This window comes from Parus major, chromosome 18 (genome assembly GCF_001522545.3).
Source record: "Parus major isolate Abel chromosome 18, Parus_major1.1, whole genome shotgun sequence".
Classification (NCBI taxonomy): Eukaryota; Metazoa; Chordata; class Aves; order Passeriformes; family Paridae; genus Parus; species Parus major.
This window is the reverse complement of record NC_031786.1, coordinates 7694830-7709331: the sequence shown is the minus strand read 5'-3', so window position 1 is coordinate 7709331 and position 14502 is coordinate 7694830. Positions and strand designations below refer to the sequence as shown.

Below are 14502 nucleotides of genomic sequence, written 5' to 3'. Positions count from 1 at the left end.
GTCCATCCCAGAAGCTCAAAGAGTTTGTCTGGGTGACCTAAGAGCTGCTGCCAGGTGAGCTGAGGGTTGGGGCCAGGGCTGCCATCCCCCAGCACTCCCTCCTGCCTGTCCCAAAGGGACCTGGTGCTGTTGGTCACTCGTGCCAGCTGTGGCCTGGCTGCCTCATTGCAGGCTTAGTGTGGGGGGTATCAGATGAATGCCTGGAGGACTGGGATGTCCTGAGTGTTTGATGCAAAGGTTTGGATAAAAACCGCAAGAAACGCAAAGTGTGAGTGCTGAATAAGCTGGTGGATCAGATCTTTTAGCTTGTTTTTTTTGGAGGTTATTAGAAGACTGAAAATGTTTGTTATCATGGCTGTAGGCCCTGGGATTTGATGTCAGTATTGGCAAGGTCGCCCCCAAAACTGCTGAACTGAAAAGGCAGTGGGGGCTCAAGGTGGGTGCAGCAGGGTGCCACACACTTTAAACGAGCATTCTGTTCAATACTGAATTGTCAAAGCTTTCTTTTGGCCTCCCTCCTGTTTTAAACCATACAGATGATTTGTTTCAGTAGGGCATAAAAGCTTCCAGTACCATCACAGAAAGTAAACCCACACAAAAAGTAACACACTGCCAACTTTCCAGTGGCTGCAAAACATCAGTTCACCAGTTACACTAAAAAAACACCCAACTTGATAGCTTTTCAGATCCTAAACCAATGATTATTATTTTCTTTTGCCCTAGTGCCAGAACCTATTAAGACCAGTTTAAGCCAGCCCCAACCTGCCGGTACCGGTACCAGTACTTCCACCAGCACTCTCACCAACAGCAGCAATGGCAAGCGCGCGTCTGCTAACGGGCAGCAGCCTGCGGCGTCCCGCTACCTGCCCCGAGAGGTGCCTCCCCGCTTCCGCCAGCAGGAACAGAAGCAGCTCCTAAAGCGGGGGCAGCCACTGCCCACCGGGGCTCTGAGTGCCCCCGGCCCGGCGCCGGGCACGGCAGCAGCGGGAGCCAGCCCTCCTCCTCCTCCTCCTCCTCAGCAGGGAGCGGCGGGACAGCAGCATCCCGGCAAGGGCCAGCCAGGTAAGAGCGGGACCCCGGGGGAGTGGCTGTGGAGCTGCTTCCTCCGCTGTCAAGATTGTTTTAAAACTCTGTTTTAAAATTCCATTCCAGCTATTACTCTATTCTGGCACAATGTGCCATTTCTGGCATCCGCTTGTAAAAGATTTTGTTGTTTGTTCACATGCTCGGAGCTGTGGGGTCTTGCTCAGTTTGGTTTTTTTCCCCCTCATGTTCCTTTGGTAGCTATAATAGATCCTCAGGAAATGTAAATATTTAGTGATGATTCTTACAGAAGCATTGGTAATTTGATTATTTACAAGTTGTATCTATCATTGTGATAGTTTTAATGCTCCTTGAACAGTGTTTTGCATGTTTGTAAACAAGGAATAGGCACTTTGCTTATGTTCTGTCATGACATTTTTATACCTTTGCTTGCTTGTGCTCTCAATTATTTTCCACCTTAGGAAAAGAATACTTCAGGAAGAGTAGTTGGGTGTCTTAGGCCTTTCTGCCATTTCATTCTGTCCTTTGCAGGTCACAGAATGCTTTGAGTTGGAAGGGACATTAGGGAACAGCTATTTCCAGCCCCCTGCCATGGCAGGGACACCTTCCACTGTCCCAGGAGGCTCCAAGCCCTGTCCTGGCCTTGGACACTTCCAGGGGCAGCCACAGCTTCTCTGGGCACCTGTGCCAAGGCCTCAACACCCTCACAGGGAAGGATTTAATCCTGATATCCTATTTAATGCTGTCCTGTGCCAGTGAGAAGTCATTCTCTGTGTCCTTTTCCTTCATCCCAAGTCCCTTTCCAGCTCTTCTGCAGCCCCTTTAGGCCCTGCAAGGGGCTCTGAGCTCTCCCTGGAGCCTTCTCTGCAGGTGACCACCCCCACCTCTCCCCACCTGGCTCCAGAGCAGAGGGGTTCCAGCCCTTGGAGCATCTCCATGGCCTCCTCTGGACTCTCCTGCTGGATTCTCTGCTGCTCTCCATCCTGATGTTGTGAGCTGGACACAGCCCTGGAGGTGGGGTCTCAGACAGACACACAGGCCTTTCTTTGGCTGCTGGAAATGGGGTGTTGAAGAATAAGTCTCTTAGCTAACTTCATTTTCCTGAAGCTGCTGATGGGAAATAACAGCTCTCTTGTTATTTGCCCTTCTGTGCTAGAGGTGGTGTGAGCTTTGCAGTGGAGATGAGCTTGGTGGTGCAGATCCCCTTTTCCATCTCTGCTTTTTGTGGATGTCAGGCAAAGCAGGGACTGTTCTGGCATACAGTTATCCATGGCTTAAAAAAGTCATCCAGACTAAATCATAAAGGAGGGGTTTGATATCTTGAATATTAGTCATTTCTGTGTGATCTCAAGTGTTGCTCATTATCACTCATTAGCACTGTCAAACATCACAAAATTTGGATCTGAACTGTCTGCAGTTTTTCCCTTTGGGCATTAGCAAATCTTTCACTATTTTTGCTGCTGAGCAGAACTACAACAGAGAACATTTTTTGGTGTTGTCTTTAGAAGTTTTAGTTAGATAAGAGAATAATCTCTCTCTGAAATTACAGCTTCTATGATTATCAAAATACATTTGAAAATATCACTCAGCTACTCCCTAGAAACCCAAAACTGAACAGACAAAGTGAAACAATTGATTATTTATTAAAATGGTTCTTTTTTAGGGAGGGAAGAGGTTCTACTTCTGTATTCTCAAGTATTTGGCTTTAGTGAGATGGAAACTAATAATTTCCCAGCAGTTCTCTAACTTTCTGACAGCAATCTTCATTGCAAATCCCAGTTCATCAGGGATGGTTCTGACATTCTTGGCTTTTTCTGGATTGGGAAATGTTTGTTAACTGTCAGACTAATGTTCTATGTCTGACATAATCTCTCATAAGAGATATGTTTATTATTTTATTTTCAGAACTCTGGAACCATAGAAATCATAGTTGGAAGGGACCCACAAGAATCACCCAGCCCAGCTCCAGTCCCTGCCCAGACACCCCAAAATCCCTGGCAGGGGTGCCCAAAGGCTCCTGGAGCTCTGGCAGCCTCAGGCTGTGCCCATTCCCTGGGGAGCCTGGGCAGTGCCAGCACCTCTGGGGGAAGAACCTTTCCCTGAGATCCAACCCAAAGCTCCCCTGGCCCAGCTCCAGCCGTTCCCTCAGGTCCTGGGGAGCAGAGATTGGAGCTGCCTCTCTCATCATTATTTATGTGGGACACAGCTGAAGTGGCTCAGGCTGCCTGAGGGTCAGGAGGTTTCTTCCAGGCATCGGTGTAGATGTATCTGAAGCATCTGTGTTTGAGTTTAATGAAACAAAGACCACTGTAAATCATAACATAACTCATAAAAGAACTTTGCTTGTAAGAGTATAGTACAAGCTGTGTGACTTTGATCTTGCCAGATGCATTTCTACCTTGAGGCTTTTACTTTTTTCCTATTTTAACTTGCTGTATGTGTATTATATCAGCCAGTTTGGCGACCCTCAGCAGATGTTTTATGCTGTTGAATTAGTTCAGGGGTTTTTATTATTTTGCTTCTTTTATGTTACTATTGGAAAAATTCAGAGAAAAGTAAAAGTTAGTAGAAGTGAGAAGAAAAGAAACAGTGCTGCTGCTTTTCAGCTTCATTTTATATTATTGCTCCAAATAAGTTAGCCTATATCAAACTTACAGTAAAAGTGTTACTTAGCATCATAATCATGGAATGATTTGGGCTGAAGTAACCTTAAAGCTCATCTCATTCCACCCCCCTGCCATGGGCTGGGATACCTTCCACCAGATCAGGCTGCTCCAAGCCCCATCCATCCTGGCACCAGTGTCTCACCACCTTTAGAGTGGAAAATTGCTTCCTAACATTTCATCTAAGCCTGCCCTTCTTCAGCTTACAGCCACTCCCTGTGTCCTGTCCCTCCATCCCTTGTCCCCAGTCCCTCTCCAGCTCTCCTGGAGCCCCTTCAGGCCCTGCAAGAGGCTCTGAGCTCTCCTGGAGCCTTTTCCTCTGGTGAGCACCCCCAGCTCTCCCAGCCTGGCTCCAGAGCAGAGGGGCTCCAGCCCTTGGAGCATCTCCATGGCCTCCTCTGGCCTAACTACCCTGTGAGTAAATAATTTCTTCCTCACTTCAAATCTAAACCTGCAATTTTAATTGCTCAGTAGCAGTTTGTCTATAGAGTCACAATTGTTCTGTTTCTCTTTCCTCTGTAAAGTCAAAACAAAATGTTTCAAAGGCACCACAAGATCTGCACACTGAACAGACCCCTTGGAAAAGGAACAAGCTGAATCTTGGCTACCTTTCTGTGTGCTGACACGAGGTGGTGGTTTGAGATGTCACTGATGGCCTTTTCCACACAGAAAGAACTTGCTGAATTCTGGAGCTCACGTAGTTCTTTCCAGCAGGTGGAGCATCAGCTCATTTACTAACTGCAGGCACGGGAGGGAAAAAATAAATGTCCAGCTCGGCTTCTAATGACAGCAGCTCTGTGCCTGGCTGCCCTGGGAGGCCAAGGGAGGAAATCTCTCTCCTGAGAGACCTTTGTAGCCACGAACTGCACATATTCACAGTCTTACTCAGTCTCTCATACAGGCTTTTGTTTTCATCTTGTGGAGCATAAAGAGCAAAGAAGTAGGAAAAGTACCCAGGGAGAGCCAAAGCCTTTTCATCTCAGCTGTTGGGATTTGAGGGACTGTTAGATTTAGAAAAAAATAGAGTGTTCTATATCTTGTAAACATAAGAATTTTCCCAGAAATCTTACTCAAACTGGTATTTTTTTGTGATTATGAAAATGAAGAATTTTAAACAGAAGGATTCTTACTAAGAAATACTTTATTGAAAGGAAACTTTTTACCATCCTCCTCTTAGCATCAGTAGGAACTGTTTTCCTTTAAATGTCTGTCTCTGCCTCCCTGGGTATTTCATTTACTGAAGAGTCTCGGCAGGTAAAAGTTCTCTGGGGAAATGATGGGAAGGAAGAAAAAAATCCAACTTGTCCAGAAGAGTCAGTGTAGGTACCTCAGCTACATGTGAAGAGGAATTTTGTCTGCCTGAGCAGCACCTGTGCTGTGGGACAGGGATCCCTGCAGGGGCTGTATTGGACATCCTCAGGGTGATGCAGCCGTGCTCAGGGCTCCCTCCCTGCCCTGCCAGAGCCCCTCAGCCTGGGCTGCCTTCTGCCCAAGCAAGACTGGCTTCTTCAGGCTCATCATGAACCACAGCAACACCTTTTTATGGTTTATCTGGTGCAGTCAGAGTCAGGATTGCCCTACCATGAGCATCTTGTATCCAGAATCTGCTTGATGTGATTTTTGTTTGTAGCATTTCTTCTTACAGCACCATGTGCCTTTAGAGTTGTAATTATGCATCCACGCTCCTTTCAGACCTTATTTATAACTACCCAGGTACAAGGAATACTGTCAGAGAGTCATTGCTGGTCTCTCCACTCTAAAAATCACACTATTTTATCTCTTTATTCTCTTATCAGCAGCCCCTGTTATCTACTGCCTCGGCCTATCCAAAACACTTATCAGAACTTAACTGCAATGTCATGAATTAAAAAGGATGTTCTGCCAACGTGAGGCAAGTGGGAATTAATGGCCACTAATATATTCTTTGTCAGATTTATCACCTAGAAATATCAGTGAAGTGGATGAGAGTAGGGATTTTTTGTTTCTCTCTTAAGGTAATCGCTAAAACATTAACCAGACAAACTGTTTTGAAATTAAAATATTTCAGATTGCATAGAATATTTTAGAAATCTTACCCCTTGAGAACAGTCTTTTAGACATTGTTAACTATTATGGAACTGTTTTCTCAAGTACTTTCAGAGTAGAACAGTTATTTGCCTGAAACATCTGACTTGAGCTACAGAGCTTGTTCTTGACCTGCCCCCTCTTTAATCCTTTCCAGGATTACACTGAAGGAAAGCTGTATCTCTAATTTATGAGCAGTATTTCATTATCTAGTCTAGTTTGTTATTTTTCCTTAAAGATGGGACTCTTTATCTCTTGTCATCTGACTCCAATAAACAGGTGATAGTTAACTTCTCTCATTAAGGTATGAAACATTTTCCCATTAACTGAATTATTGCAGTGATCCTTTGCCACGTGATCTAAAAGAATTAGGATAACTTCTGGAATCTACCATGGGAGATTAAAAATAACAAGTAATAGAGATTTCTTAGTTTCTTTACAAATGATGAATTTTATATAGGAGTCTCCAGGCAACCAGTGTGTTTGATGATTATTAGAACAGAGATCAGAAGTAGTCAGTTCTCCTCCAAAGATGCCTTTGACTTTCCTGTATATCAGCAACGTGAAACCACCATCTGTCAACTCAAAAGCAACCTACCACGTCCTGCAGGAGTCAGGGTGGAACTTGTGCCCTTCTTTTTATTGGCAAGTAGAGATTTTGCAGAACAGATCCATATTGTCTGTTCCCAAAGTCCAGAAAGAAATGAGAGCAAGTAACTCCTGCAATAATCAGAATGAGTAAACACACCAGCATTGTGGGAAGTCGAGTTACACTCTTAATTTGTTCTGTCTGTTGTTTGTTGTGAAGTGAGAATTTGACAGCAGTTGCAAACAGAGATGTATTTTCCATGTGTGGGCTGATGCCAGATTTCATGCTGAACTTTATTCTTTTTTTCTCTGGAGCTGGAAGGTTTATTTTGTGTTTGGAGATTTCTTTAGCTGCAGTTGAGAGATTGATGCTCATGGTGTGGTGTGCACCTTGAAGTGGACAGCTGGAAGTTGCTGAGTGCTCTTCTGTGACAGGGTAACTCTTTCTATGAACTTGGGTTTTGATAATTTTTTAGGAAGCAAGATTAAAATATGCTGGTTACTGTTAAAATCTGACAATACTCATTCCAAACAGCAAATCCTTTAGCTGCAGTTACTTCAGAATTCCCTCAGATTGGGCAATTTTATATTGTTGTAAAGTCAAATTTGGAGAAAAGTTTTAGAGAGAGATTATCATGCCTTCTAAAGCCAGCCAGTACAGCTGGAAAACACTGAGAAGCTTTGACATATAGTTGTTTCATCAGATCCAGCAAGGTAATCAAGACCCTTCTGCTAAAGTCATGCTTGAAGAATTCAGCTTGAGCAGTTCAGCTCATTGTGATTTGTGATGGCTGTAGGTAAGGCATGCATGTGCCAAAGCACTTCTGAAATATATTAATAAAGCTTAATTTCAAAAGTTTGAAGTAAGATTTAGCTTGATCTCCTGGAGGCATTGCAAACAGGCTGAGCTTTGACAAACAAAGCACATGTGAGAAGTGCTTTTATGGAAATGATTTGCTGAACTTCACCTCTTTGGACCCATATTCTGAAATTCCATTAGCAGCATATCTTTGCTGGCAAAACATTACTGTGTTTTTGCTTTTAGTTGGAAAGTTACACAATTAAAACCAGAAACTTTTAAAATTCATTTATTCTGGATCTCCCAGAGCAGTGTTTTTAATATGTAATAGGTAAAAACACTAAAAGTTTTAAAGTAGAAACTAGGTAATATTTATTTATTGTGTTTTGCACACTTCCTATGTATATAATATCACACTTTATATAAAAAATACAGTTTTTAAAAAAATGTTCTCCATAATATCTGATGATGTGCTTCATGTCTGTTGACCTCGAGTGAAGAAAGCAGCATGGTGATGTTGCTTTGGAAACACAGGAATTGGATCTTCATGCTGCTTCAGTGGAAGGTGACTCTGTATGACAAACACACAATTCCATCAAGCCAAGAAATTCCTGACAGCTTCAATCCTTACACACTTCTGCTGGCCACGATTTGCAGAGCCATCCACTGTACAGCTCATCACTGCACACACATGTCTCTAACATGGGAACATTTTCCTGCTACTGGGATCAAAACTTGGGAAAAATTGCCAGAATTTGGCTTGATGACATTTTTTGCCACTGGTCTCACTCAATTAGTGCTGTAAGGGGATGTTCAGGTGGAAAAGCTTGTGTTTCTGTCTTCTTGTGCTGTTTCTTAGGGCTTTGTTTAGCATTTGGTAGCACTTGGTGTGTGATCTGTGGCCCTGGAAATCAGGCAGTGTTCCCAGAGGTCTCAGGTGCCAGGTGTGTATTTAGGGAAAAGGAAGTGAAAACATCACACAAGGCCATAAATGCAGCAGGTAATACAGAGAATGGATCTAACCCATGGTTCTGTCTCCTGGATAATGAACATTTTCTGAACTGCAGTGACAGGAAAGTTGTGGGAAGTGAGTCTCAGCTAGTTTAGTTTTGTCTCACATCAAAATTTTCAAAAATTCCTTATAATGCTTTGAATACAAGAAAGTGGCAATCTCTGTGTGGCCCAAATATGAGCATTAGGAATGAAAAATTATGGTAAAAACTCATCAGTAAACTAATCTTTGGAACGAATTTTTCTGTATTGTGGATGTTATCTGACATCAGGCAGCAGAGCATGGAAAAAAAACCTGCTGCTTCAAATCTCTTTGACAGTGATTAGAATTCTGCACAGGGGAAAGAAAATAGAAATCTGGAAGCATAAATAACAGGTGCTTTTGTAGTTTTGCTGTCCACTTTGAAAGAGTGGGGCTGTACAAAAGCTTGATGGCTCAAATGTGGCTGCTTTTGCTTCAGGAGCTGCAGGGCTGCATCTCCAGCTTCAGTGTGGATGGCTGTGCTGCAGTAAAGCCAGGGATAGGAACTGCCCAGGTGTCTGTGGGGAAAGAAAGGCCAGGAAACAGCCTGGAAAGGTGGTCAGACATGCAGGTGACAGTTTTGTGACAATGTGAAGAGACCAAGCAGCAGGACCTGTCCTGGTGGTGGAGAAGTAAAAGGTAGAAAGCGATGAAGGTCAAAGTGACCAGGGAATAGATAGGAGTTTAGTCCTTGGGAAGAGGAGGAAGTCCCAGATGCACACTAAGGTCATGTGAAAATTACAGGAAAGCTGAATTTGTACACATCAGGAATTATATATAAGGCCACTAGAAAGAAATAAAAGACATTTGTAGCAATTTGGAAGGAAAAAAACCCCAAAGAACAAAAAGCTAATTCTTTCATAATGACTCAGGAGTAAAAGCCAGGTCAGTGCAACAGCAGGAACCACTGGTGGATGGCACCAGGAATACTTTAAATACTTTCCCCCTTCACCTGTAAAGTTAGAACTGAAGCTACAGCAAGTTAGAGCACTTCAGGAAGTAGAGTTTCCAGCTGTCTGGAAATGATGACATTCTTAGTAGACTAAGCAGTGGATGGATTGAAGCAATGTGGTCACTTTAAGAGTATGAAAACTACAATAGAGAAAAAAGCCAACCAAAGTTAAGAGGTGAGAAAGAACTGGAAGTTTAAATTAGTCAGAGTAACTGTTAGAATGATCCTAGGGAGGAAAATCCCCCAAAACAGCCATTTCTGTGCATGTTGAACTTTTCAGGAGAGAAATGCAGTGTCACTGGGGTTTGTGGAGAGCAGGTTATGCCAAAGGGGATAGTTAAACAACAGCCTTCAATGAATTTTTGATTGAGACCAGCTCCAGAAGAGTGCTAGGCAACAAGAAGGCAAAAGGACAGTATGGAATAGCGGTGACACAACTGTGTAATTGGCTAAGAAATAAAAAAATAGGAAAGTTTCTTTATTTTGGCCAGAGCAGCTCTGTACCCAGATACAGGTGTGTGGGTCTCATGCTGCAAAAAGGGATCTGGTCACAGGGTAAACTTGATTAACGTGTTAAAAAAAGAACACTCACTGTTGAGAAAGGGGATACAGGCAGCACTGCTTCCCGTGGGAGAAAAGCTTTGCCAAGAAGGAAGGAATCAGAGCTCCTCAGTGAAAGGAAGATTGGAATTATAAATGCTGAGATACCTAAATGGCTGCTGCAGGGAAGGAAATGGTACCTTCTGTGTGCCTGTGGTGGGTCAGATAAGAAATTAGGGGTTTAAATTTCAACAAGGAAGATTGAGGGTGGACATTAGGAAAATCATGCCAGTGTGAAAGCTGTCTTGAGAAGCGAGATAGAGCACTTGGGAGTGTGCAGGCTCCATTGCTGGAGGCCCTCCTTGCTGGATTGGGATAATGTCACCTCATGTGTGTCAGGAATAGTTCCTTAGACCAGGTGAGTGGGCTGCATCACCTCTCAAATCCCCATTTTTAGTCTTCAGGTATTAATAATTACCAATTTCAAATTTATGAGACACATTCCCTATCAAAGTTGGCCCAAGATAGGAAGGGAATGGATGTGCTCTGGCAACACAATTGGTTGGAAGCTGCACTTCATTTTGCTCCCAAGCTTTTTAATGGGCTGTGACTCATTTCTTGGGGTTCTTCTTGGCCTTACTGTGTACCCTGATTGGTAAAAACACTCCTCTTCTATAAGTAGTCCCCTATATAAGTACTTGCCTTCATAAATTGAAGTTGATTATAGGAAGTTATAAAATACAAGGAGCCTGGTTTTGACGTAGTTTTAAAGGAGTGTAATATACCACAACAGTAGTTCCACTTAAAACTGTTCTTGCAAAATTGACTCTCAAGCCTAGTTCCTGAGTGCATTTGAAATAATTTTCTGAATAGAAACAAAAGAAAACAGGTTTGATTTCCATTTATCTGTTGTTTCTGAAATGAGGTTGAACCTTGCCGGTATTCACAGGCCATTGCAGAGAAACAGAGAATAAATGTCTTCAGGAGGAAACAAACTATTTTCAGGAGTCCTTCAGTGGAGCAGTTCTCGAGCCAAGAATAGCAGCAGCGATCGAGCCTCGGTGGTGGAGTGGCAGCGACCCTGAGAGCGTGGCCAAAGCTTTAAAGAGCCATCGGCGTCAGATCCAGCACAGAGGGGCGACACCGCTCCCATGAGCCCCTGGCAGGAACTCAGCAAGATTGAAACGTGCCCCATTTACCACATCATTAATATGTATTTGGGGCAGGTAGGAGGGGAAATAATCGTAAAGGAGTGTATTGCATGTGCTGGAAGTTTGTGTGAATTAGCCTTCGAGCTTTGCGTGTGGGCACTGATAAAAGCCCTCTATGTGCAATCTCAGAATTTATGACGATCTTTAGGCCCTAAAAATGTAAAGCTGCCTCCATTCTGCTAGCTCTGAGTGTTCCTGAGCCTTGGAGGCAGCCGAGGCTCTTGGCCCAGGCTGTTCCAAGATGGTCGGTCCCGCTGTGCAGGCGCAGCCAGCGCCCGCTCCTGCCGCATTGTTCGGGCAGCTCTTCCCTGCCTCTATAAACAACTGCGCCGCTGATTAATGCGCTCGTGTTTGCCACTTAGAGCTGGTTTAGATAGAGGCAGGGAAGTCATTAAGGGCTTGGCAGCAGTCCAGGGTACATCTGGGACTTGGGAGCTGCCGCTGGGGCAGGGAGGAGGGCGGCGGGCGGGAGCTGGGGCAGGGAAGAGGACGCTTGGCACAGGAAGGAGCCGGGGCAGGGAGGAGAACGATGAGGCAGGAGCTGGCACTGGAGCAGGGAGGAGGGTGATGGGCTGGGAGAGGGAGGAGGACACTGGGCAGGGAGGCAGGAGATGGGGCTAGGGGCAGGAGATGGGGCTGGGAGAGGGAGGAGGGCGATGGGCAGGGAGGCAGGAGATGGGGCTGGGACAGGGAGGAGGACACTGAGCAGGAGGAAGGAGATGGGGCAGGAGGCAGGAGATGGGGCTGGGAGAGGGAAGAGGACACTGGGCAGGAGGAAGGAGGTGGGGCAGGAGGAGGGAGGAGGATGTGGGGCAGGAGGCAGGAGATGGAGCAGGAGGAGGATGTGGAGCAGGAGATGGGGCTGGGAGAGGGAAGAGGACACCAGGCAGGAGGCAGGAGATGGGGCAGAAGGAGGGAGGAGGATGTGGGGCAGAAGGCAGGAGATGGAGCAGGAGGAGGGAGGAGGATGTGGGGCAGGAGGCAGGAGATGGAGCAGGAGGAGGATTTGGGGCAGGAGGCAGGAGATGGAGCAGGAGGAGGATGGGGGGCAGAAGGCAGGAGGAGGACTCCGGGCAGGAGGCAGGAGCCAGCGCAGACATTCAGCAGTGCCCGCGTCTTCTCTTGGCTGACTTTCAAAAGCGGCAGAAAAGCAGCTACGGCCGCTAATTGTAGCTGGGTCCCGAAGTGAAAATGTTTTGTGACAGTTGAAAGAATTTAAAGAGGAAGGAAGATCGGTTTAGTGTCAGCTGCAATTAGATAATCAAAGCTTAAAAATCCTGCTCTGTTGATACCTTCACCTAGAGCCGGGGAGCGGAGCTGGGGAAGGGGGAGGAGGGCTGTGCGTGGAAAGGGCATTTCCATAGCCAGTGCAGCCGAGGCCCGGCCGAGCTCGCAGGTTGTCTGGGCGCGCGCTCGCACACAGAGATTTTCTTGGCAGCTCTACAGGATGAGGCTTACACTGTACACAGCCGACATATTGAAGCCGGGAGCCCTGGAGAACGTAGAGGCAGGAGTAGAAACAGCTCTGCACACAATGTAGCGTCTCCTAGGATGGTTGGGCGGCTCCTTTCTTCAGGTACTTTATTACCCATCAGCCCTTTTTAGAGCCAAAAAAAGAGAGAAAGTAACCCTAACCCTGAGAAAATAGCATCTGCTTCTGTTAAATCAATTTATTACATAACATTTCAGCGAGAGAGCAGCAGCACAGCGTCCTGAGCTTTTGGCTGCGTTTCAGGTTTGATAAAATGGCGTCTTCGCAGCGAGCTGCTTGTAAAGATATGTTGCACTGAGCAGAAAAATGCAATGATTTGGTGTTTTCTACTGCTGCTTTTGTGTCAGAGAGGTAGCATGTAGTGGAATCTCTACTAATAATGAGAAATCTTGTTTATTTTTGCTTGTTTTCTTAATGCATTTGGAAGCTTTCAGCATCAGAGGGAAGGAACTACATTTGAATGTCGTAGTGCAGAAAATGAAAAAGGGATAACAGGCTTTCCCCCGTGTGGGCTTAGCTATGGTTTAGTTTTAAAATAAATAAAGCTGCTTTATTCAATGCTTCCATCTCTTTTCTGCCTTTCCACGTTGTGTGTGCTGTGCAAGATTTCAGCTTCCTCAATCCAGGAGACTTGTTGTGAGTGAGCTTTGTAGGGGATTCAGATAGATGCCAGTTTTCAAACCTGTCTCTATGCCTGGAGCTGGATGCAGCAGGTAGCCTGAAATGTTAGCACTACAATGCCCAAATTTTCTGCTTTATTGTATTTTGTGCTTCAGAATAGATGTTTATGTCATGTTTTCTTTATAAAATTAAGCTTCGTTTGATTTAGCACTTAAAATGTTCCTCACAATTCCTATTTAATTTAGATCTGGAAAAACTCACTTATAGTATTTTAAAAATCTACTCATGTTGAATTGAAAACCGTATTTTGAGGAGGAGAAAGAATTGTTTTCTAATATTCTGACTCAGGATCACTAACCTTTGTGTGCCAAGGAAAATCCCCAGTGGGACTGTCAGTGGCCCTTGGGATTTTTCTGTATTCTGCATGTCAGAGCAGGGAGCACCGTCTGTCATCTGTCCTTTGGGCAGCACAGGGCGAGCCAGGGGGTCTGCTTGTTGTTACGTGACAAACGTGGACTGAAAAACAAAACTAGTAATAAGAGAGGAGTCACTGTTAGATCTGATTTAAAATGGGGTGGGCACAAATTATTAGTAATGTTCCATTAAAAGTTTATCCCAGGCTTTGCCATTTCGTAGCCTGTTTGTACTGTGGTTCCAAAGTCAGCTGAATGTTGTGATATAGTTGAGGAGACAGGGTTTTACTGCACAGCATTTGATCTAATTACTGCAATGGAAGCTGTGGAGATACAGTTACTTTTAACTTAGCTGAATAAAAAAATTAAATATAATTGTAAATGAGATTTTTGGAGGAGGAGGGAAGTTTGGGGTCAGTTGTTTGTGCAGGCATTTTGCTTTTCTAAGAAATGCATGCAACAGCTTCTCCCATTTCACTCTACTCATAGTTTGCATTTGTAATCTATGTAAACACTAAACTGATTTTGCAACTAATTATTCATTACCCAGCACAGCCAAAAATGTTTTCTGGTTTTAATAAGTACTGAATTGAAGCTGGTCAAGTGTGTTGGCTACAGTACGTAATAACAACAGCAATCTCCTCCCACCCCATTAAGGATATTATTAAAAAAAAAAATAAATCAGCAACCCAAAACAAAACAACCCCCTCATGCTATTGGTTATACTGATCAGAGCTGTGCATTTTTCAGGTCATGTGTATGGTCTGTGCTTGTTAAAAACAAATCTGTGCCATTATTCTCAAATTAATATTTCCTTCCTGATTGCTGAAGAAATGTTGATCAGGGGAATGATATTTTATAAAAGATGCATAATTAAGATGTTGAAAAGTAAAATACTAATTTAAAAATTGTTTTCACTTTGTGGTGTCCCAGCACTTGGATTTGCTAACGTGGAATACCTGTGGTTCCTGTTCCTTGTGCCTTGTTTACAGTCTTTGCTCAGCTCACAGAGAAGGAATAGAAATGCTTCTGGTGGACTCAATGCTTTTATTTCACATCTTTGCATAAATAAAGAGGAACTG

The 14502-nt window shown here is 44.4% G+C and overlaps 1 protein-coding gene across 14 annotated transcripts in view; it reads left to right on the top strand.

Moving 5' to 3' along the window:
* The window catches only part of TNRC6C (trinucleotide repeat containing adaptor 6C), a 95290-nt gene that overhangs the window by 42350 nt on the left and 38438 nt on the right, over nt 1–14502 (top strand). For 12 of the 14 annotated variants that reach the window (XM_015645764.1, XM_033518601.1, XM_015645772.1 and 9 more), the window contains exon 4: nt 724–1062. In XM_015645764.1, the coding sequence (XP_015501250.1) occupies nt 724–1062 (339 nt within the window). Of the gene's footprint in view, nt 1–723; nt 1063–12248; nt 12471–14502 lie in introns of those variants that run through there. The other 2 variants (XM_033518605.1, XM_015645773.3) reach the window with 2 other exon arrangements.